Here is a 25,137-nt window from a genome sequence, read left to right as displayed (position 1 = left end):
AAGGGATAAAAACCAATTCAAAATTCGCTGACTCAGGGTAGTATACATTCAGTTTGTAAAATCCAAACTGCATTTCCACGTATGCACACTCACAACACAAAGGGCGCTGAACTATCCAAAAGCCAGCCTGTTTTGCTTGTCCCTGACAGCTTGCCTTTTTTTTATTTTTAAAAAGAGGTTCATGCAGTGCTACATTCTTTGGCTTTGCTTTGGTAAGCAAATAAACTGGAATTTGAGATCTCCTCAAAGCTGTGTCCCTCCCCCACCCCAGCCTACCACCACTCCTCCCAGGAGAGGCAGCAGGGCCCCAGCGGGTCAGCGTCGACCTCTCTGAGACTGCCCCGTGACCACTGCCCACGAGCCAGCGTGCTTTTGCCCTCTCTGAAACCGCAAGTATCTGGGTTGCACCCTTTTGCAGAGGACATGAATTCTTTCTCTTTGAGCTCTGCACTTTAAAGAGAAGGCTCATCGGAACCGATGCCACAGGCAGGGAGCGCCTGCCGCTTCTCTAGTTACCTTGAAGGCACTGCAGTTGTCAGGGGTGCTGCAGCGATCTAGATTTAGATGCATCTCCTCCTCTAAATGTTACCAGTTTCTAGCCTCCAGCATTCTCATTGTCAAGATGAGTTCATTTTCTCTGCTTACAGCTATGTTTACTCTCCCTGCTTCCTTAAATGACCTATATACATAACTGCCTTGGACTTCAAATCTTCAGCATTTGTTCTCATTCTCTCTTTCTGTCTCTCTCTGTCTCTTTCCGTCTCTCTCCCTGTGCCCCTCCCTTCTTTCCTCCCCTGCAAAGAAAAAAAATAAGACAGAGTAAATTCAACCCCATGGCCCTTCCTTCTAAGCCAGGTCGGGAAGAGTTCTGATCTGAGCCAAGCTTCATGAATCTCCCTTGATTGTTGATGGTGTGGGGGGAGAGGGGGCGGGGAGCTGAAGAGAAGCTAGATGCCCAAAAAAGGCATTGTTAAGTCAAAGGGGAGTCTTGCACACATGCGCGCCTGACCTCGTGTGTCGGCTTCTGTGCCGGGAACATCCAATTATGTAAGAAGGAGCACTCCTTATTTGGACTTAGAGACAAAATGAGGGGAAGAGGAGTGGGGGTAGCAGCCTATGCCAAGGAGTAAATTCAGCTTGTGCAGACTGCTCATGTCCGAAAACAGAAGGAACTTGACAGCGCTTGTGCATGCGTCAGGATCGGGTTCAGGAAGCTGGGCACGCATGTAGGCACAGCTTAGACTCGGCGGGAGGGCAAGAGGAGAGAGGAACCGTGCTCCACTGATGGCAGAAGGGCTGGGGCCGGGAGACCCAGCCAAGGCAAGGAGTGCAGCTCTTACAGAGTACTGATGTGGAGCGGAGGAATGAGAGGCCGCTGATCCGTTCCGCGCCTGGATGCCCGGAGTAATGCCGTGGTAAAAATAGGAGCCAGGCTAGCAGTAGAGTACTCGAACGCCACGTCCCGTGGCCGTGCCCTCCCTGTGGCCCCAAGATGGCATCAGACTCTGTGTCAAAAGGGCAGCAGACACATTCCTGGCATTTGCGTCAGGATTTCTTAGTGAGAGAGAGAGACACAGTGTATGTGTGTGTGTTGGAGTCACGTGGGAATGGTAAAGTGTGCCAAAAAGAGTAGGGAAAAAAGGAGAAGGTTCTGTGATCTGTGGGCAAACAAGAGTAGAAAAATATGTCGTCAGACATATGTAGAGAGGAAGAAGAAAAGAAAGATTGCATTAGGTTCAAAGAATTCAGCAAGCAGCAGACCCAGGAGACGCGCTCTGGACCTGATGCTAGGCCATGAGATCATTTTCTTACAATACAGGTCTCTCTGCAAACCACCTCCTAGGAAAGGTCAGGAGAAGGTTTGTTGACGCAGAATAAGGGACCATTGGAGAGTGCCGTGCCGCTGAGGGGAGCATTCATCTCCCTTAAGGACCGTTGGGAGCAGATGATCGTGAATTCTTCTGCGTCCACTCTTCTCTCAGGTTTCTCCAGAGTCTTAGGTTATCTCTGAGTATCGTCCATCCAGGAGACTTTCCCTGTGGCCATGCCTGTGTAGCAGGTGGACGAAGAGTCTCTCTGACACTGGTTCTATCTTAAAGGAACCTCCAGACCTGCTACCAAAAGGACACGAGCAATTGCAGCAAGACAGGAACTGACATTTGTTGAATACTAATCACCCCAGGGGAGCTGCCGTGTTCCTTAGGTACTAATGTGCAGTGCATGTCTATGGGAGAGATGTATGTTTCCACCTTTCACAGGGGAGGAAAATGATACTCAGGTTAAATGACTGTCCCAGAATCACTGGACTAGTAAGTGCCACGCCCAAGATCCCACTTAAGTCGCCCTGGCTTCCAAACCCATGCCCTCTCTGCTCCTCCAGCCTGCCTCCCCGCTGTTCACGCTTTCTCACAAAGCGGTGGCCGCGAGAGCCAGCCTCGCCTGAAAGTCCCTAGGCCCTACCTCCATATAATCTCTCTTGTTGTCCATCCTACTGGCCTTAGGGACAGGTACATGTGACGGCAGCGTATGAATTCATTTCCATCTGCACGTTCTGACGTTTCCCTTAGAGCGCTCCTGGATCAGAGATTAGAGTCTCCCTTGGGGATCTGCAGTCTACATTCTAATCACATTTGGAAAAAGATTATCAGAGTTAAAGATGAATAGTTTCTCAGGAATCACCGATTACATCTTTTTCCTTTGCTACCTAAACTTTTTCTTTCAGTTCAGCTCTGGTACCTTATGGTTACACCTGATCTCTTTCTACAAACAACTTCTGTATAAAATTGCATACTTTTGCAAGAGCCCCAGATACAAAATTACCTCAAACCAAGTTTTCAAATCTTGCTGTCAGGCTATTTCCTGGCCCTCTGATTATTGACCTGGGCTGCTTTTATAGGTGCTGATAGTAATTTTCTGCAGCGATGGCTTTGCTCAGGTTATATTGTGCTTCCTCGGCTGAAAGGCATACTGCTTGTCCCATGCCTCTTCCACTAGCCCTTGACAAAGGGAAGCTCTTGACTTCTATAGACTGGGCCAGGGCGGTCCCTACAATCTCCCCTATTATGTGAGTGGCCTCCTTATCATTTTCTTAGGTGACACTTATTCTGCACCCACCTATTTTAGGATGAAGACATCACACCTTTCCTATCGTGCAGTGACAGTTTTATTTGAATACACCTTTAGGGTTGTAACAGCTGGTGTTAGCTCACTGCCGATGTGCCTGTACATGTGTGTTTTTGCACGTCTGTGTGGTTCGTGTTTTTAAATTTTCATACCTCAGAGGTATAGCATCAGTCATTGTAAGAGGTAAGGAAAAAACAGAATATTACCAGGCATTTAAACCTTAAAACCTTTATTCCTAGTCAAGTTATTGGTGTCTCTTGCCCATGTCTAGCTACAAATAAGAGCCCAAGACAGTTTTTGAGAACATTTCAGACTGTACACATCTTGAAGGCAGGGACTGTCTTATTCACCATTCTGTTGTGAGCACCTGGCCCTGCACATGGAAGGCACTTAATAAATCTGTGTCAAATAAATGAACATCATGTGCTATTCCAATGGAATCAGTCCTCTGCTTATGACTAAAGAGAATCTCAGGGGTTCCTAACAGTTCTGGGGGGCACGAAACTCAAATGTAAACTGAGTATCTCTTACATCCGTTCCCCACGGCCCTTTAATGGGGCAACCCCAACTCCCAGAGCCGTGCTGGGCCTGGGCAAAGAGGGTTCTCCTCCCAGCCCGCCAGGCCGCCTCCCGTTCTCCTGACACTCCCCTTTCCCAGGAGCACGCGCTGCTTCCAGCACGGCCCCCCACTGGGAGACCCCTTCTGAGCCTCGCTCTCTGGAAGCACCTCCTGCTCCTGCGCCTTCTTAGCCTCTTTCCTTCCAGATTGAGAAATAGGGCTTTGATGTCGTACACGTGTGAGTTCAAGGTCTGCTCTGAGGGCTACCGTCTATGTAACTTAGAACAAGTCAACCTCTCTCTACCTCAAGTTACTCTCATGAAGTTGCTTGGAAGATGAGACGTAATAAATGAAATCCTCTTGATGTATACCTGGCACATGGCGGCACTCAATAAATGTGAGTTCTCATCCACCTTTACAAGCTCCGTATTTCATTCCCTTGGGGGCTTTCATTTGCTGTGGCCGTAATACATCTGCTGGAGAGTAGATTATATGTGTACATTGTAATGGGTCTTTGGAGAGGTCTTTACAGTGAGCTTGCTTCGTGATCCGATTAATAGGAAGGACCCTGTGAGACACAGGTTCTTCTCTGTATCCTTCCAATCAGGTTTGCGTCCTTCATACTCTCAGTCTCAGCGCTCCGTCCAGCTTCTGTATGGACTTAAAACAATCCCCAGTCGTACCCAGAGCAGAACTCTGGGCTTCTCCACCGGGGAACTACCGAATTCTTAATCCAGGCACTCCCACCCCTATGCCTTTGCTCTCTAGGAAACTAACTTCATTTACTTCTTGTTATGGTGGCCTCTTCACAGATAACTTTTGAAAGGTGTAAGATTGGGCGCCTATATATACTCATTAAGTACTTGCCTGCGGTGCGCTGGCTCCTCAGACGTACTGTGGCACTCTTCCGACTTTAAGGCCCCCTTAGCTTCTTAGAAGCAGTAACCCCTAGAATCAGGAATATCAAACAACAGGGAGTCGGGTGTCACGCTGCTTGTCCAGTGCAGCATGGGGTGAATGTTGGGTAGGCCTTACAGAGAAAAGCGCGTGTTTAAAGCTAGACCTTATAAGATAGGGATCAGTTACACTAGCTGAGGATAAAGAACAGTCTATGCACTGAAACATTGTTAAAGAGGGGGATGGAGCATTTTTCTACTTTTAAAAGTAACCTGTAAATATATTTCAAGTATTTTCAGCCAGCCCCCCTCCCCACCCCGTGAATGTGTGTGTGCTTACACACAAGACAGAGAGATCCTTTTGTTTTGTTAAATACACTATGTGAAAGCCCCCCCAGGCTATTGCTACTTGCGAGAGTGAAGACAGAAATTCTACCACTGGGCACCAGGAGGCGCTGCAGGTTAAACAATAGCCATTCACGTAGGAAGGAGCCAAGCTTTGCAATTATGGGTCCTTGCCTTAGGAGTGATAGTAATCAAAATTATTCCTGTGTTGCTCTGTGATTCGGAGGCTACTTACCTGTCCTCCCTTCGGTTCCACTGACTTAGAAGAGCCGGCTTTTTCATCTTTCGCGCTCCTCCCTGTGGCCCGCTCAGTCTGGCGCATACTTGCTTCCCTGAGCAGGGTGCACTGCCAGAAGCCGTCCCTAGAGTGCATTCTGTCGTCGCAGGTTCAGTGCTGGAGCTGGTTCATTGACACAGTTTTGCCCCAGGAACCCGGAGAACCAGAGAGTCCAGTGATAAAAGGACCAGCTGGACATCTGAAGTTGAAACATTTTGTCAGTATTCTCTGTAAACTAGTTTGTCCTGTACTCAAGGCCTTTATGGATACCAAAGTCTTAGACAAACATCTGCCTGAGGCAGAGGCTGCCAGTGCCAGATGGTGGGGACCTTACCCACCTGTGGTGCAATCAAGGGCATTGCCTGTCGCTTCTTGCCATGAACAGAGATCATTTGGCTGTTCACTTGGTTTCGGGGAAATTTAGCTCTCCCCCAATAAATATGTAATCTATTTTAACACAGTATGTTTACTTTGTAAATGCAGCTCAGGATGTGAAGGAAAGAACGTCCAGCCTGAAAAAAAAGTCTTAGTTTATTTGAGCCAAACTGATGAAATTGCTGGGAGGCAAAATCTCTACAGATTGGGAAAATGCTCCAGAGAATGGCAGTTCTGCAGCTCGTTTTGCACCTTGGAGTCAGGGGAGGAGGTGTAAGGGGGTTATTGAGATCCATCGGGGGTAGATTAGGGAGACGGGAGAAGGCAAAACGGGGGAATCTCTGGTACTGGATAAAAAGTAACACGGAGAGACGCGTACTTTAGGATAGTTAGTAACACTTGGATCTCAACAGAGGCAGTGTGTGGGCGACAAGGTAATAGTGTCGCCTCATGCTCTGGGGCCAGTGGTTGTGTCTCGGAGGGGTCTGCAGAAGAAAACTACCGCTTCAAAGGTATGTTATCTCAGATGCGTAAAGACAGTAGACAGTTTCAAAGGTAAAGATCAACCTTTATCAAGGAAGCCACATGACGGCCCACCGTGACCCACTTTAGGGCGGAAGCTTTTATTTGGGCCACGCTGTGAGGTTACTTTGGCCTCTGGATTTGTTTGGCCCACTGTGCTGGTCTCCCCTGAGCTTGTCAGATTTAGTGTGCGGCCCTGTTCTCCTCCGCAAGGACAAGCCCCTCCGTCACCCTCTCTTCCCGCCCACTTGTTTTCTAATCACAAGTGTCAGCCTCAAAGTTGCTACAGTGTGGCTGCTAGTTCTATGTCCTCAGTATCAGGGTAGATAACCTCGCATTTGGAAAGGTTTTAAAATTCAGCATGGCCACAGGACACTGGAAACACACATATTGGGGAGACCTACCCCACGGTGATGCATTTTAGTCCCTTTCCTCCTGCCCCTTGCCGCTTCCACTGCTTTCCTTGCGTCCCTAACTTTGACATCTGATTCTCATGTTTACCCTTTGTTCTCTTCCAAGCTAGTCTTTTCCATTTTCACAGCATCCTTTGGAACGCTACCACACCTGCTTATTTAAGTGCCTTCCCTAATTCTTGTATTTCAAATCATGGTTGAGAATACTCTAAATCTGTAATCAGTAATCACTGTAGAAGTTGAGGGCCAGCCCATCCAGGGAGCACAAACTCACTCCCTGTGCCCACCCACCCCCCAGGCCCCTCCTCTCTTGCAGTGAGTGGTACCTTCAGCCCAGAGCAGAGCCTGGCCATCTATCTGCCTTTGAGGCAAGGTCACTGGGCGCAACAGGAGGTCTAGTTGTCAAGGCAACCACCACATTCCTGCCTCTGGCCCTCCTGTGTGTCTTGCTTTCCTTCCCCTGCTTCAGCTCCAAGGAGTTCTCCTCCTCTCCCTGCCCTTCCATCTCCACCAGACTCAATGTTCTCCTGCATGGACAGCCGTTTTAATTACTCTTCCTTCCCACCCCTGCCCCCCTGCCCTAGGCACTGAGAAAGGAAAGGTTCAGAATAACTACCTGGTGCCTGAGAGGGAGCCGGGCTTGCTCTTCACATGGGACCACGGAAGGAAGGAAAGGTCCGTTTTGGGTCCTGCAGTCCCTGCAGGGAAAGTTCCGCTGTTTAATACATGGAGATCTTGTTTTAGGAAAGGTTTGGAAATAGTCTTCTAATTACTCATAACTCCGCAGGGTCGCTCCTCCCCAATCTTTTTAAACACCCATTACAAAAACTGCGCAGTGTTCTAATATGTACATCCCTGAGGCTACTAAGAGAATACTTTTTGCCAAAGGGAGAGCAAGGCATGAAATGCCAAGCTCGCTCAGGACCCTAGATCTGCTGGGATTTCTAAAGAGGCGCCAAAGGGATGACTGCCTCTCTGACCCACGCGCAGACACACAAGCTCTCTGAAAACGGCCTTCATTTTCCCATGTGGTCTGGATAACTTGTGAAGAAAACGAGGCAAGAATTAGCCCATCTCATTAAGAAAGAAGCCAGGACTCGGAGAGCTCATCTAGCTTTGAAGTGGTCAAGCCAGGCTCAAACCTGTTCGGGTCTTTTCAGTGTTATTTTCACTTATCACAACACACTGCCTGTGAAAATTCTTTGTAGCTCTCCTGGCTACGAGTTTGTCTCTTCCCGAGACAGAAGAAAAAAACCTGAGTTACGCCCACTACTGAGGTGAAAACTGCTGGCTCTTCCTCACAGCAGCGTCTCCTGGACCCAGAGCAGAGACATTGGCCGCCCCGGAGACTGTGAGGGGTTTGGTGGTTGTGAGAAAGATGTCCTGCTGCTGCTTTTTCTTGGCTCAGATGCGTCACGGCAGTCATCCAAAAAGTATGGCTTGATTTTGCCCAGCTTGAAAGTCGATCAGTCTTGATTTTTTCAGAGCTTGATAATGGTGCACTTAAAGCAACATGGTATGGATCTAAAAATCTTTAGAGATATGCTGTATTTGCATGGTAAACTTTCAAATGGGAATCGTAAGAGCATCGCGCTATTCAAATCGAGGGCACATTTTAGAGATCACTTTGCAGTCGGTCTCATTTGTCCCTTGAACACAGAACCCACAAGTGTGGCCCTCTCATTTTGTATCTGATGGAAAGGTAGCCTGACCTTTGCTTTTGGTCATCTTTTGACCCAACATTCTGCTGCTTTCTTTTCTTCTTACTAGTTGTAAATAATGGGTTGGAAAATTGTGTGATGCTCTTCCATCCATCAGGGGCACTTCCTAAAATACAAGTGTGACTCATGGTCCTTGCAACCCCTCTGCTTTTGTTTGACTTCCAGTCTTTTCTATCCAGTGGGCCTGTTTGCCCTGAAAACTGACCAAACACAGCTGCTGGCAGCTGTCTCTTTTCTCTAGGATTTATAGAGTGTTTTAGATAGGAGGCGTGGATGGCCACCCCACCTTTTCTCCCTTCCAGGGGATGCGCAACCAGGTGGGAATTGCATGGATCATTTATGATGAATTCCTTGATTTATTTATTTTTTTTTTGGGAGAGAGAGAGAAAGAGATTGAGACTGATTTGTTTTACTTATCCATGTATTGGTTGCTTCTTGCGTGTGCCCTGACCAGAGATCAAACCTACAACCTTGGCATATCAAGACGACACTCTAAACAACTGAGACACCCGGCCAGGGCTCATGATGCATTCTTAATTCTAGCTCAGCTGTCGTATCACCCAGTGTACTTCTTACAACATCCACCTTCCAGCTGGTGTATTGGCACACAGCTTAATGTTACTGTTAGCCTAAACAAAAAATTATTAGGAAAATGAACCTGCCAAATGTTTACATAAGTACTTATGCCAGATACAAACACTTTCTGGATAGTCCACTATTTCTTTAACCGGTTATTACCCTCCATAAGCACGAATAACTAAGAGCTCGCTGTTGTGCTGCTGCGTTTAAATACTGAGATGTGTCTGCAAAGCTTGCTTCGAGCTGTGTGCTGTGATACAGGGCCCGTGTTTGCGCCGCACGCAGCACTAACTCACGTGGTAGCTGCTGTTTATTGACTACCTACCTGCTTTGTGCCAGACGCTAAGTGATCAAAATACAAAAAGACCCCAAATTCCCACTCTAGGAAGTTTAATATCCTGTTGGAGGTGCAATCTTATAAATGAGGACTTACAGTATAACGTTAGGACTTTAAATAGAACTCTATATGTGAGTCAGAGAAAGAACTAAGTACCGTATTTTGCCATGTATAATGTGCACTTTTTTGCCCACATTTTTGAGGGAAGAAATAAGGGTACGCATTATATGTGGGTAGTCCTAATTCCGTATCTATATAAAGGTTTTTAATTCTTTTATTTATACTTATCCATAAATAAATTAACTTTCTAGAGTTAAAAGTGTAACCCTAGAAAGCAATGATATCCGTATACAAAATAATACCCTGGAATACGACAGTCAGTTTTGTTTCTAAATATAAATAAATTAAAAACTGCATTAAAAAATTAAAATGAAAGATTTTTTTTTCCTGAAAGTTTGGGCCAAAAATGTGGGTGCGCATTATACATGGCAGAATATCAGTTGCGGGAGGCCCAGGGACGGCTCACAGAGGAGAGGACACCTGAGACGGGACATGAAGGATGAAGGGGAGCCGAGAGAAGGCGCGGCAGCATGGAGCAGCAAAGGCGGGGCAGCTAAGTGGAGCGGCCTATTGGGTTGCTCTGAGGAGCCGGCCAGGGTTAGAGATATATGACGTGCAATATAGGAGGCCCAAGATTACACTGAAGCTGAATGTCTTTAGTCCAAAAATACCTAATAAATTGATGTCAACCTGGAAGGAAATTTCTAGTGATAAAGCATTGCTCTTGTTAATCCTGCTAAATTCTTTCATCAGTACATTTGCGAGTAACTCCAATCTTAGAGGTATAATTAATATTACTCTGGATGACAAAAATTAAGATTTAGAAAGACTTAGAAAAGCTAGTATGATAGTCTAAAACCAAGTAAGAGGGAATTTCATAAAAATAAATATTACAAGTCACAATTTAGATTTTTTCTTTTTAAATTGCACAAGTACAGAAGGCAAGGCTAGGCCTAACAAAGGGGCATGTGATTTTTTTTTTTTTTTTTTTTTTTTTTGGTAAAGTACATATGTAGACTTACGGTTCTGGTTGACTGCAAACTCAGTATAAGTCAGTGCTTTGATGTGTGTGCCCAAAAAGCCAAAATAGTCTTCAACTATATTAATAGAAGTATAGTGTCTGAATTAAGGAAGGCACTAATCCTCCGCGTTCTTCGCTGGTCAGGGCACATCTGGAGGTTTGTTTGGTTCTGGGGACTCCCATTTAAGAGACAATAACAAAGCAGCACATGCAGAGGATGGAATCAGGATGATGAGCAGCTGGTTCATCTCCCTCCTTAATTCATCAGACATTGATTGTCTGCTGTGTGCTCAACTATGAGGCTGGTGGAATCAAGGATCTATAACTGGTAGAAAAGGCTTAGGGAGCCATGACAGATATATTTAAAAATACAAAGTGTTGGCTTATGAGAGATTTGACCTGGTAACTTCAGTGTCTCTTATTAACTTAAGGGGTTCAAGTAAGTAATGAGTAGAAATTACAAAGAGGCGGATTTTGGTTGCCATTATGTAAGAAACATCTCTAATGAATTGAAATTATTCTTTTCAGGGATTATGCACCTACCGCAAAGTCACATTCCTAGTTGGTGGGGAAGCTAAAATAGAAGCCCAGCTTTCTGAATTCACAGCTAGAGCCCTTGGCTATGCCGTGATGTTACACAGGGGATTTCTACATTGTGAGGAGGTTAGATAGGAGTAACCTCTCCATTTTCTTCCCACCCTGAAGTAGCCTGTTGCTGTGAAGTGCTCCTTGGTTCTCAGTGTTTTTATGTGAATTGATGAGATTGGAATGGATAACCTCTAAGATTCAACAGAAGATTTCTTTAACTTCCTTCCTTAAATAAGAATGCTCCAATCCTTAATACATTTTATATCCATAACTTGTACATTACTAGACAAAAACAAAAACTTTGTGGCTAGATATAAAAGTACGGAGCTTGGATTCTTAAATTGTGGTGTTCAGGCAGTATTTAATCTATTCTTGAAGCACGTGTTTTAAAGATGTGGGCCTGTGATTTAAAACAAAAGCAGAAATCAAATTATGTAGACTCATGAGCCATGTTAGATTTTACAATAGTCATTGGGAGAAAGAAAAAAGAGTTTCTTGCCCTTGAAGTGCATTTCCCCCTCATTCTCCCAATAGAAAAGGACGGTGACCTCAACACACAGCCAGGGTAACAGTGCTGAACTTCCTCAGACACAGCTAGTAACCTGGGCCTGGGTGGTTCGAGGGCTGAGAGGCCTAGAGCTGAGAGCTGCCGGCTGAAACTGGATAAACACAGGGGGCTAAGGCAGGAAGGAGAAGCCTGGGAAAGGAATCAGAAGGAGGAGAAGTGTTACTTTTATCAGGTGTGAAATTGGCAAAAACAACTTGTGTAATGGGAAGGGCCCGGCCGACGCCACCCCCCTCCAGATCTCCTTTCTGTGGCCGCAGATGGACACTGTCACTTAAGGAGCAGACGCTCATAGTGCCGCGCGGGGACTGTGGTACAGAACACAGTGCTCGTGGTTCTTGCCATTATAAACATTTTACGGGGTGCTTGGGGGTGGGTGGGAGTGGGGAGTGTTTCCAGGAGGCTAAAAATGTGGTTTGGGCTTTCCCCCCTTTCCTTGAAATTTCTAATTTCTTATATCAGTGTCACTGTTTTTCAAACTTTTCCAAAACTTCAGCCCACAGTAAGAAATACATTTTACTTGATGACCCTTTATGAACACATGCACACACACAAATAAATACACAGCTGATATATCCATATAGTATATGAAACATAAGAGTCCCAAAACATGAGATGCGCCTTTGTTTTCTGTTCTAATCTGTTTTTATCTAGATGTATTTAAATGTCATAAACCACAAAGCTGATTACATGGCTTCTAATGCTGTTCATCCCACAATTTGAAAAATGTCATTCGACAGCCACCAGTTTTAAAATGACTGTAAAAATGGCCCAATCCATGGCATCCAAAAGCTTCTAAGGTCTACAGCAGTTATTCTCAACTGAGAACGTTTAGTCCCTCAGAGGACGCGTGGCAATGTCTAGAGACGGCTTCGATTGTCTCACAACTCATGGCGGAGAGGGAGATGCTGCTACACATTTCACAATGCACAGGACCACCTTCCACGGCAAAGAATTAGCCGTTCAAAACCCTGCTCTAAGGCAGTAAATGCGTTGGCACTTCTAATCTACTATTTAGAATGAGAGAAGCTTTGACCTGATCTTCCTTTTCCCCTTTCTTTGAACAGTACTGGTGCAGTGGAGATCAGGGTGGCGCATAAGCGCCCTTGGGTTGTCTGCAGAGGCACAGCCCGCTGGACGAAAGGGCGCAAGGAATGAGTCTGTTTTCTTTTATTGAGATCGCACCGGACGTTTTTGCTAGAACACTGTTACTGCTCTTAGGAATCTCTCTCTGTGTTTTGATTTCGCTACCCTTTCCGCCGCCATCCTTCCCAGCTCCCCATTAAGCCACACTTAACTGGGGGCCCTTCCTTACTCAGCCGTAGCTGCTCTTAGGAAAGAAATGAAGGGAATTTGGCTAATGAAATTAGACATGGTCCCTAAAGCTTTCTCCCCTACTCACAGATTTGATTCTGCTGTTTTGGTGGGAAATGACCTTCCACTAACCTTGAAGTGCCATCCTAAGCCCTAGTATTAAACCGTTTCATTTTTTAGCCACTGCTTCATTCCTCTATCTGAAGCTATTTTAGACCAGGTTCCTTTGAACATAGATGAGACTGCGCTCCTTAATCTCCACATCCTCTCCCCTTCCACATCTGGCAGCAAAGAAGCTCTTGAATGTCTCCGTGTCAATCTGTTGTTGTTTTTTGTCTTACTTTATTGGCTATTTCTGGACCCACTAGTAAGGCTTCCATTTGTTCTGAATTATTCAGAGATGGCCTGACAGAACAGACCTGACAGAACGACCTAGTTGGGCTTTTTTACTTCCTCTTTTGCTTGGGAAAAAGGTATGATGGTAGAAGGAGGTATCTCTAAATCAAGTATCAGAACCAAAATAATAGTAGAAAATAAAATAGCTTGAGGCTCTTGTCTGCAATACTTACCTCATGCATTTTGTTTTACATAAGCAATAGCATGTGTATTTAATAGCATGTGTAAATGGTTTCTCATAAACAATTCATAATTAATTGTCAGAGGCATAAATGTGTGTGTTTCCACCTTGAAACTTTAGATTTCTGTTAGCATAATACTAAGTGGTACCCACAGATTCCAGAAACTTTGACACATGAACTTCCTTCCTTTTGCTTCGAGAGAACTATGGGATAGCAGTTTCTTTTTAAGCTTCTCACTCCTAGGCTAAGCACAGAAAGACAACATGTGGAGTAGAAGATGAAGAGAACTAATCAGGAGGGGCTAAGCCATCAGTCTCTTGTTTAATACTCCAAGGCCTAAACTCTTTGCTCTCCCTGCTCTAGCTCAGTTTCAGGATGAACTGAGCAGGACTAAGGGAATTAATCAAGTCCAATGAGGCCCTCACAGGTGGCGTGTGGATCTGCACTCCAGGGGAAGGCGTAGAATAAAAGGAGCACCCAGAGCTGCCGTTGGGTTGAGTGGATGCTGAGATACTTTTGAAGAGTTGAGTCACTGGCATTATAGGCACCAGAAGACAAAAATAAGGTCAAACTGGCTTACTGTATGTGTGTGTGTGAATGAAAAAATGAGCTAAACTAATTCTAGTTGTAGGTATCTTGTTTAGGATTCTGGCTCTTTGAAGGACTTACACATTTTGGTTTCTAAATGCTAGTCCTTCTCCCTCAGATCAGTTAGATGAGAACCTAGCACACATCATTCACCTTAGCAGAAGTCACACAAGCACATTGTGGTCTTGAGGTAAGGAAGACAACTTGGCGTGAGAGAGTTGGGTCACTTGCTTCCCTGCAGAGAACCCGATCAGGTCATTGTATCCGCCCCTTTGGCGGCCGTCTTCTATAAACAGGAACAGGAATTCTTGCCCCTGGATCCCTTTCATCAGGCATCTTAGCTCGCTGAATGAAAAGCCCTATAAAAAGGAGATGCAGCACTAATAGTAACAGATGCGGCCGCGGTCGCTATTTCGGGCAAGAGCTGCTTTGTTCCGCGCTTGATCTCCATCCATGCCTGTCTGCCGTTCTTGCCCTGCTATTACCTTTCAGACTTCCTATTCTTAGAATTATTTGTGAGGCCTGGGCTTGGGGGGTTGCAGCCCCCAAGGCTGGAACGCCTAGCTTGAGTGGAATGCAGACTGTCTGGCAGAGTGGAGGTTAAATAAAGTTTGCTTTGGCAGCCTCCCCTGCTCTCGCATGGGTGACAGGGAACTCGGGTGTGGAAGCGATGGCAGGAGCCGCGTGTGGTGCTGGACCAGAGGGTCTCCCGTGTCTGAGGAGAAGTGGTTGATGGTCCAGTCACTACAGTCTCAGCCATGCCAGCCTCTACCATGGTGTATACTAAGGAGGCCTCGCTGGTCTTGAACTTCAGCTAGTGACCACATTGCTCTGAAAAAGTGCAGGGACAAAGAAAGACTCTAAGGTGGACATCCTTGCAAGAACTGCAGGCTTGGGGTATCTGCCCCCTCAGAGTTAATAACTCATTTTTGAAATTTAGACAAAGGGAAATTTTTATTAATAATAAGAATAATTACCAATCAACAAAAATTTCTTGAGCACCAAGGCCCTGTGGGAAATTTTTTAGAAATATAAAACACAGAACTCTTGTGGTGTATATGATTTCAGTGGGAAAGGAAAGCTGTAAACACAGGAGAAAAAAATTTATATTCCAAAATAAAAAGTTTCAAGCGTGCGCGGCAGGACCAGGTACCAGTGGAGGTGTAAGGGGCGAGAAAGCACTTCTGTGTGGAGAGGTCAGGGTTCCGCAGCGGAGGCGGGCGTTAACCAGGCCTAGCCAGAAGGGGGGACTTCTGCCTCCAGGAAGGAGGGGGCCCTGCCAGTGAGAGAACTATTACGAGCAAAGGGCAGGTGTAGGAAGTGCTCAAGACAGGTCATGGGGACTTGAGGATTAACTGGGTGTGCACACGGAGCGGGGAGAGGGATCTGCGTGAAACCCTCAAAGCCCGAGCTGTGAAGGCTGGGCGCGCACTGCTGCTCAGCTCCAGTGCTTCCGACACGGGGGAGAGCTGGGAAGCTGCGCAGCGGCAGGGCCCCTGTGTTGTGTTCTGGGAGACCCCAGCGCAAAGCGTGGCCCATAGCAGACACTCAGTGAATAACGGTATCGTCGTTATTACTCATCTTCCAACTCTGCCATCCCCCGCTGGGAGGTGGCCTGGTTTCGTGTGTGAGTCGGTGCCGACTTTGCTTCGCCCTGTTCAGATTGCTCACGCAGGTCACACCTTGCCGCGCCCTTCCCTTCAGGTTTATCTCACCTTTCACTGCTCTTTGCCTGCAGGTGGCTAGAGGTGCAGGTGGCTAACCTGACATGTCCACAGCGCTGGGTGCAGTACCTCCAGCTTCTTCAGGAGTCCATCTGGCCTGGTGGGGTTTTGCCTAAGTATCCGCGGCCTATAAGGACCCAGGAGCAGAAGGTGGCAGCTGAGAAACAGGCTTTGCAGAGCCTGATGGGAGTCCTGCCAGGTAATTGGACAATGAGATTGATTATCCTGGTAACTGTTCCCTTCCAATGAAGCCTTGCCACCATTACCCCACCCCTTCCCCATGTTTAAAAGGCCCTTAAATATGGCTACACTCAAAACCCGTTGACCCGCCAGTTCTCAGGCCAGTGGGAGAATCATCGGGGCTGCGACTCTGACTCCTCTCCCAAGTGACGCTGGGGGGATGGAAAGGATCCCTGTGACCGCACCGTAAATAGTAGGTGAGAATCCTGTAGGCATTTGGAGTAATAACTTTGGGACAGGCTCGGGAAGCTCTGCCTGCACCACGGGGCAGGTCTCCAAGTCGTTCCCACCGCACGGAGACTTTGGGTTCTCTGAGAACGCACAGCCTATGAACCAGGGAAGAAAATATACATCCTGCAGAAGCTCAGCCTTAATAACCTGGGGACGTGGAATAGGTGCATGGTCCTTAGCAGTGGACACAAACAAACTCTGAAGAGGGGTTATTTTCTTTGCTTTGTACCTTTTTTTTTTTCAGGGCAGGAAAGGCAGTTTGTCTATGGCTGTGCGGTGTTAACCGGGGTACAGTAGTGACCTCTTAGTTCTGGACAGTGTTGTTTACTGTTTTTAATCTCTGTTCTCCAGCCAGAGCTGTTACATCAGGGTACCTGCACTGTAGTGGCAGGTTACAAAATTATTTCTTGAGGCCCCATCTTTACTTAGACACCTAACAAGAAATTTCTTTCACAGCTTTCCTCTTGTTTTCCGAGCATTTTTAGTTTGGCCCTGTAGTTCAGAGGTATGCCAACAATACCCACTTAAATAAAGATGGCACATACAAGGAGACGTTACTGCAGCACTAAACCGCACCTGTGTTTTCTCTTCAGACGTTGTGGTAGAAATCCTCGGGGCGAACAAGTGCCAGCGGAGCTGGAGCCTCGTCCTGGAGTCACTACGGCAACCGCTCATCAACAGGTAGGCCGCGAGGCGCGCGCCCCACGTCAGCATGCCGCGGCCTCCTCCGGTCCCGGGGGGCCCAGGGTGTGTAAGTGAACCACCCACACGGAGAAGCACAAAAGCGCCGTCGCTCCGTGCCCGGGCCCCGACTGCAGTCTGATGGCCAGACCCACACACACGAAGTGAGGCTCACGCTGGTGGCTCCCGAGCAGTTGGTCAGTGGTCGCAAGCTGGTGTCAGGCCGGCCTCTGTGTTTGCATCTGGAGGGACGCGATGCCGGCCCCCACGCGTGAGCTACTGAAAATGCCCTGTCACCCGCCAGCCTCGCTCAGTGGTCTGATGGTTCTTTCCAACGCCTGCCAGGCCCTGGGAGCACTGGGAACATACCCCATCTGTGCATCACAGGCCGTACAGTGATTTTCAGCTGTGGATCCATGGCCTCACCGCAGACAAAGCCATGATGAGTGTTAGGGTCCGGAACTGCCTTTGTTTAATAATGAGACTGGATTTTGGTAAAGCACCCAGAAATGCTAGGTGAACACTCCTAGAATAATTCAGAAGAGGTAGGATTTTCCCTGGCTGGTACCTGGGGGTAGAATGCTTCTGAGATTAGTGACTACATCCACTCCTCTGTCAAACCCAGTCCCAAAGCAGACAGCGTTTATTAACTCCCATTTCTCCGGGTCCCTTTGCCTCATTGCCTGTAAGGTAACCAGTAAATCTACACAGGTTAACCGTGAGAAAGAGCAGCGGTCAGTAGCTCTGACAATTCCTAGAAAGTCGATATCCCTCCCTCACAGGAATGATGCTGATGTGCTAACGTCACTATGTAAATAAATACAGAATTTCCTAAAATCTAGTCCCCGGTTCTATTTCTACCTTTACTGGGGTCATAGCCTCTTTTAGTCAACAGACTTTTGTTTGATGGCAGAGGCTGTGACAAGCTATTCAAGTTTAGAGTCCACTAAGGGTATCAATAATGGGGGTGAGGGGAGGGAAAATAAGTGTCATAAACAAGATCTGGTGTCTCTTGACGAAGCCAGACCTTTCTCTAAGTTGTTTTGTTCATTTGTTTCAGGCATTTAATTTATTGCCTCTGGGACATCATCCTGGAATTCCTGGATCTCAGTGCCCCCGTTGAGGAGCCTCCCACGAGCACCTCTGCCTCCGATGCCCCTGCCAACCCCAAGAGGCCGGGCGTCTCTCTGCCGCCCAGAGACCGGGCAGCCAGCCCTGCCCTCTGACCTGGGCTGTGGCTCAGGAGCGTGGGTCTCGGCGGCAGGGTTTTCCCCTAGTTCTCCCCCTGTTGTAGCAGGTGATAGAGGGATGCAGGTACCAGTTGTATTCATGTCCCGTTGTCTTACCTTTTTTATGGTTCTGGGAGTATTGCTCATGGGTAGATTGTGTTTCCGTTGGAAAAGGAATCTGTGAGGTAAAGGAATGAGTCCCCCCACCCCCTTCATAAGATTATTTGCCGATGGCCTGGCCCAGTGTATACGTGTACCTAATCCACCAACACACAAAATCTAGGTAAACCAAGAAAAAAGGACAGCCAGATTTCCCTGGGGGAGAAGACCGTCTGCTGAGCTCTCTGTCCCCACCAGGAAACTGAAGGATCATTCAGGACCACTCCTGAAAGCCAGACCCCGGTCCTGCCTGGGTTCCCAGCGTGTCCAGGAGAGGGAGGGCATTTCTCCAGGGACGTCTTGCTCTCTGGCTATTTTCCACCACACCAGCCCTATGGGCATGGCGTCGAAGGCTGCCTCCCGGGTGGCTACGCCTTCCCCCCAGAGAGACTGCACAGCAGACTGCCAGAGCCTCTGGTAGATCCACCCCGCCCTCCACGCCGTTTCCTGAGAGAAAGTTGCGTCACAGACTTTATTTCTTCTGTTTCCTCCTAGTCTCCTCCCCAAGAGTCGTTGAGTTTGGTCCTTTGTGACCTCTCTTCTCTCAACAAAAATCACAAGGCGACATATACACTCAGCTCAGGGCTGCCAGTGGGAAGGGACACACTCGCTCCGCAGCTGAGCGTGCCCGGAGGGCAGGGCCCCAGGAACGACGGGGAAGCTTTAAACCGGAACCAGTGATGCTAGCAAACTCGCCAGGAGTTGGTTGTCCATGAAAAGGTTTTAACTTCCTGTTCTTAAGGATTTAACTAGTCTTTAAGAACACCAGTGATGAAGGCCACGGGCCGTGTCAGGCTGCAGGGTCTTCAGAAAATACGGAACAGTTAGGCCCTGGCCAAGGAGCTCAGTTGGCTAGAGCTTTACCCCCATACACCAAGGTTGCAGGTTTGATCCCTGGTCAGGGAACATAAAAGAAACAACCAATAAATGCATAAATAAGGGAACAACAAATCAGTGTTTCTCTCTTTCTCATCAATAAAATTGTTCTAAAAATGGAACAATGAGGAGAAAGGGCTGGTAGAGGAGGAGGCGGAAAGAAAGCCACGAGAGAAGCGCTGTGCATTAAATGCAGGCGAAGAGCTGGCGGGAAGGGTTTGAAAGGGATCGCTGGGGGCCACTTCCTCGCCCCTCATCCCGTGGCTCTGGCCGGATGGAGCCCTGCTTTCCCTGTGTTACGGACCCTCCCATTTGCAGGAGGATCTTGGGGTTAGACTGATAAGAATGGGTGGGTCTAGAACAAGACTCAAGATTCTCTTAGACTCTGAAGTAGGTGACTTGCACACAAGTAAAGTAGTCCTGCCAACATCAGCAAATCCCCAGGCTTTTAACCATAAAATGTGTGCTGCTGTAATTGAGTGGCTTCTGATTTGCTGTTACTGCCTCCAGGCACAGAGATGAATGAGATAGTGTCTCCTGGAGTCTCCTAGCCCTGGAAGATGATTGTTAACCATGATTTTTAGGACTCCAAAGTTTCACAAGCATCTCTTACCCTTAGACCTCTACAGGCAGAAGGAGGTCAGCACGCCTGTCTTTGGTGAGCATTTGTAGCCGCATGGAAATGCGCAAGCCCAGCTGACTTATCGGAGTTGATCCTTTACCTCCGTCACCTAGGGCCACGGTGCTAGACAGGCGGTACCCTGTCTTCAGGTACCATCTGTCCCCATCTTTACCCTCATATTTATGTAGCCACCTCCGTTGCTTTGAATCTCTGCTACTAGTCCTGGCTCAGAAGTGGTGCAAAACCAGCACATAAGCTAACACACCAGAAAAGCCCTGTGGCTATAAATTCTAAGGAATCTTTGGGCACTTCTAACCCCCCAGAAACTCATGTATTTCGTGTTACATAAGACACCCCACCTGTACTCACTGTGCCCCAAAAAGATAAGCTGTCTTCATACCCTCCTTCTCCCCAAAGGGGAAATAGTGGATATCGCCAAGGAAATCAAAAGCCATCTGGCTGTGAAACAACCTGTCATCTCGTTACTGGGGTAACCAGTTCAAACAACAAGGGAGATAGGCATTTGGGAGAGAGCCACAGGTGTGGGGAATGACACTCCCAGGCACGAGTGATGAAAGGCAGTGAAGAGTGGGGCTTGCTCTTACCCAGGACATCGTTTATCCTTTTTTTTTTTTTTTTTTTTTTTTTTTTTTTACCTACCAAACCCATTCGTTTTCCAGAGACATTTCCTCCCCTCATCGTACCCAGCAACAGTCGTTAGGTCCTGGGTGAAGTAAAAATATGAGTAAACATGGTCCCTGGTGATACGAGTTAGGATGCTTTGGACTGAAACTACTAGGAAAATTTATTGTCTTTCCATAAAGTAGTACCTGAGTAGGTAAGCCCCGGGGGTTAATGGCTTCAGCAACTCTGACCTCAGAGAGGGCCGGATCCTCGCCATCCTTCTGCTCTGCCGTTGTAAACATGGAAGTCTCGTCTCAGACTGTCTGCCTTCACAGTTGGTGCAGTGTGGGGCAGCACATTCATATAAAAATAATATCCATGAAGGAATAGGGGGCATCTCTTTCATTTTTTTTCTTTCAAAGAACTAGGAAAGTTTCCCAGAAGCCCTTCAAGAGTTTTGTCATGACCCATTGGCCAGAAAGTGCCTACCCATGAGCTGATCCCCCGACACTGAGAACGGCATTATCATGATTGACTAGCAATAGTACTCGGCCCCCAGAGAGGAAGTCACCCTGCAGGAAGGTGAGATACCTAAAGAAAATCATTAGATGTTCGCAAAGAAGAAGCAGGGAATGAATGTTGATAGGCAGTGTCTGTTTACATGGGTCATTCTGCCAACGTCAACAAATCCCCCATGATCCTCTAAAAATACCTGGTCCTAGCTAAGAGGTGACATTTGCTGAAGGTGCCACTTGAAGCATTTCATGTACAGTAACATTTAATCCACACATCGACCCTCTAAGTAGGTTTTATTATATGTCCCCATTTATAGATGAGGAACATGCACAGAGTCACTTGCAAAGAAATGGCAGAACCTGCCGTAAGCCCTGTTGGTGTGCCCTCTAGCCCACATCATCACCTGCCTTCCTTCAAAGCAAAAGAAGGCCGGGCTCCCCCTTGGAAGAAGCCTGTAGCCTAGTAAAGCAGCCAGCAGACTTTTTTGGTTAAGGGCCAGAGAAGCGATATTTTAGGCTTTGTGACCATGTGTTGTTGGTCTCTGTTGCAACGACTCAGCTCTTCCATTGTCACATAAAAGCTCAGGCAATACATATACAAATGACTGTGGCTGTGTTCCAATAAAACTATTTACAAAACAGGCAGCCAGCCAGATTTTGGCTCATGAGTGGTTTGCAGACAGACCCCTCGTCTAGTGAGTTAGAACAATGCGTATCAGACCTGAGAGTCTGTGTGATTTACCTGGGATCTTACTAAAGGCCTAGAGTGCTGTGTGTTTTTAACAAGCTCTCAGGTGCACGCCAAGGAGGACTCCGCTCTTTACCGCTCTTTACTTGAAGGATCAAGGGGTTAGAACAGACAACTCCAAGTGGGTGAGACTGGGGGACCGCGGGAAGCCTGGGTTGATAATGTCTGAGTGGACCCCTGAAGGATGCATAGGAGTTAGCCAGGGAAAGTGGGCGCGTCCAATCCCCCACCAGGGCGCATGCGGGAGGCAGCTGATCCTTGTTTCTCTCTCACGTTGGTATTTCCCTCTCTCTCCCCGACCCTCCCCCACCTTCCCTCCCTCCCCAGCCACCCCTGCCGTCTCCAAAATCAGTAAAACATACTTCGGGTAAGGATTTTTCAAAAACTTTTTTTAAAAGTCACAGAAGACAAATACGTGATTCCACTTACTGAGGAACCTGGAGTGGTTAAACTCACGGAAACAGGCGCAGTGGCGGTTGTGGGCGGTTCGGGGGAGGGGGAGGCAATTGCTGGGAACGGGTGGGATTCCAGTTTTCCAACATGTAAATGTTCTGGAGATCTTCGCAACAGTGTAAGTGTACATGACGCTGCTGAACTGGACACTTAAAACAGTTACGATGGTACATTCCATGTTACACATGTTTCGCTGCCATCAAGACATTTAAACATAAAAGGAGAACTGGGGAGCGTCGCGTGGCGCAGCCGGAGCGCCGCGCAGGCCGGATGGCCAGAGGCTGGGCGCGAGCGGGCTGTGCGGCTGGCGGGCGCCGGGACCTGCGCTTGTTCCCCTAACACGGTGGGAATGTTCGAGGACTCCTCCCGGGGAGTGTTTTTCATCCTGGTCGGCAATTCCCTAAAACCCCTGGGAAACGAGGGGCTTTGACAGCGCGTGAACGGCTCTCAGCCCTGTGCCTGGTGTCTGGGGCCTACTGCCGTCTTCATCACATTCTGACCCCCTTCCATGTTTTCTAGTCTGGTAGGTAGCTTCACTGAGAAATGAAGGCGATGATGTCAAGGAACGAGCTTTTCAAAGCGCAGGCGCTCGTCTCCGCAAACGTCAATGGCATCGTTTCCCCGGGCCTGGGCTGTCTGCGAGCCGCTGGCGCCGCCCGCCTCAGGCCCGTGCAGCCACCCACGCCGCCTGCCTCTCGCAGGCCTCGGGCCCCGGAGCCCCTCGGCCTGCTGACGGCTCCAGCCTGCCTTCGCACTGGAGCAAGAAGTGCGTCCCGGGGATAAGGACAGGAAGGCTGCTGGCCAGCCGTGCGGGTGCAGATGGGCATGGGAACCAGCGGGGAAGCAGCGCTGATTGCAGGGGAAGGGGGGCCAGGGACCGCGGTGCTTTTGCAGCAAGCCCTGCCTTAATAAGGTGGCACCTGTTTCCTCTCCACGGGGAGCGCCCGAGATCACAGGGCCGCAGGCGCTCGCACTGCGTTCGGGAACGAGGGAATGCAGCCGCCGAAGGGTCACGCCCAGCTAGCAAACCTCCATGGTTCCTTTGTATAAACAACGAGAGATGCCACTACCCACAAAACGGTACTTCTCGGGAGAGAGCCAGTGAGGGGGCCCTCACTGCCCCAGCGTAGCTTCCGCATCCTAAGGCGGCCCTGCCGGTTCCTATTACACAGACACCGCACTGGCTGTTCCAAACGCAAAACAAGACGTGAAGCCAGGAGAACATGTCAAGCAAGAAATAACTGAAAATCATCAGGACCTCTTTCCTGCCGTGACCCAGGAGCAACAGGGTTTGAGAGCGGGCAGCCCTGAAGTGCTGGGGACATGTGGCACAGCCGTCGCTCTGGCAGACGCGCTGTGCTGTCCTCAAGTTTGCTGAACATTCCTGCCGCCTCCTGGTCACTTCTCACCTGTCTCTGGGCTGAAGGCACATTTCAGCTCTGCTTTCTTGGAAGTGAAAACAAGCATGTGATGAAATACAGAGAACTGCTCCCGGCTTTGATGTTTCTCCACCAACGTGACAAAATCTGGTTTTTCTACATACCTTGATTCCTCCAACCCTACCTACAGACATAAATCACCAGCATACTATTTCTGGGATGTGGCAGGTTGGGAGGGAAAATGTGACCAAAGACAAGTAATACTATCAAGATCCAAGCTTAGAAAACATTTCTTGAAGTGGCATTATCTACTCATTTTAACCCAAAATAGACCTCTTTGTTACTGGTCAGTATTTGTGTGGGAAATGGCTAACTAATTTAATATTAGAGTGTTACAGTGATTAAGGTTAGTCTGGGGCTTATATATAAATCCACACTTTGTGTTTTTTTTTCTTCCCCTGATGTCCCAGGTCACTGTTGTACCCTGTTACTATGAGCAATAGAGAGTTGGCTACAATTCCTTCCAGTCACTTGGATTAAACCAAGCTAGGTAAACACAAAAGTCTGCGATTGCAGATAAAGGCACTTAACCTATCTTCAGAAGCTGACTTCTCTGCACTGGACTGAATCAGATTTGGGGGTCTGTAACCCCCGGTGAGCAGCCCTCTTGCCTGTGTCCTTATGAAAGAATCAGTTTGTCCCCGTATCTACGGAAAACATTAACTGTGATTTAGCAAAATGTCTGCATATCATATATTGCCATTAGGGAAGACAGACCTTATTAACAACAAACACAATAAAAACTTTTTGGTGTTATATCTTTTGCGAATACTCACATGGAATCCAAATTCAAGAAAGTGATGGCAAGCCGGTTCCTTTCCAGCTTCATGTGGTTGAGTCAAAGGTGTATCTTCTATTATCCATAACCACAAAGGACTCTCTCAGAAATAGCGAGGGCACCTATCATTAGGCTTCATGCGTCTCGGAGCATCGCGAGGGCTTGGTTGGCAGTGGGGCTTTTGCTTGGGCGTGGAACGTATTGTGGAGATGGTTTCACAGAAATGCATGGGCCGACTTCTCTGCTCTCTCCTGCTCGTCCTTTGGCCCCGGCTCCTCTTTCCGGCGACAGATCGCCTTCCTCCAGCTGTGCACGGGGTTTCGCTCCATCTGTCAGGGCCAGTTCCCGTTCCACCTTCTCCATGAAGCTTTGCATCCCTTCAAAGGAATTGCATCCCTAAAAACCCTCCTTCCTGGGAGTTATTTACACTGCCTCTCAGACCAATGAGTGTGTGTAGGTAGGTAGGTCGGTAAGTAGGTAGTCTGATAGATAGATAGTCTCAGGTAAGTGTAATTCTTCAAGAGCAAGGAACATAATCTTATATTTCTTTGGTTCTCACTATATTCTTATGCCTCCTCAACTTTCCCATATACAGCGTGGGGCAAAAATAGGTTTACAGCTGCTCATCAGAAAAATAACACGACAATTAATAAATAATAATGTAAGAACTCTGTTTCGCATATGACTGTAGACCTACTTTTGCCCCACCCTTTACATACCTAGTGCATAGTATGTACAAGATGAAGCTCATCTAATTAGATTATGCTTATTAAGTTTCAGGAGGTAAAATGTATAACTAAATTCAGTAAAAATAATTTGCTGGGGATAAGATTAACAGAGGGACAAGGGGGAGACTAATTTTCTTTTTTAGGACCTTATATCTTCATTCAAATCCAATGTCAAATGAAAGAAGTTCGTTTTTGTATTTTCTATGCCAAATCCACATAATTTGTAACA

At 47.6% G+C, this 25,137-nt stretch overlaps 1 protein-coding gene across 1 annotated transcript in view; it reads left to right on the top strand.

The window, feature by feature from the left end:
* Window positions 1-19,076, top strand: part of SNX19 (sorting nexin 19) — a 35,608-nt gene extending 16,532 nt beyond the window's left edge. Inside the window, exons 9-11 of the mRNA XM_054579463.1 lie at window positions 15,600-15,784; window positions 16,650-16,737; window positions 17,798-19,076. Of these exons, the coding sequence (XP_054435438.1) occupies window positions 15,600-15,784; window positions 16,650-16,737; window positions 17,798-17,963 (439 nt within the window). The 3' untranslated portion in view covers window positions 17,964-19,076. The remainder of the gene's footprint in view (window positions 1-15,599; window positions 15,785-16,649; window positions 16,738-17,797) is intronic.
* The last annotated feature ends 6,061 nt before the right edge of the window (window positions 19,077-25,137 follow it).

The sequence above is a fragment of the Pteronotus mesoamericanus genome, unplaced genomic scaffold, assembly GCF_021234165.1.
Source record: "Pteronotus mesoamericanus isolate MK-2021 breed Mesoamerican mustached bat unplaced genomic scaffold, CSHL_Meso_final contig_53, whole genome shotgun sequence".
NCBI lineage: Eukaryota > Metazoa > Chordata > Mammalia > Chiroptera > Mormoopidae > Pteronotus > Pteronotus mesoamericanus.
This window is presented reverse-complemented; position numbering and strand designations above follow the sequence as displayed.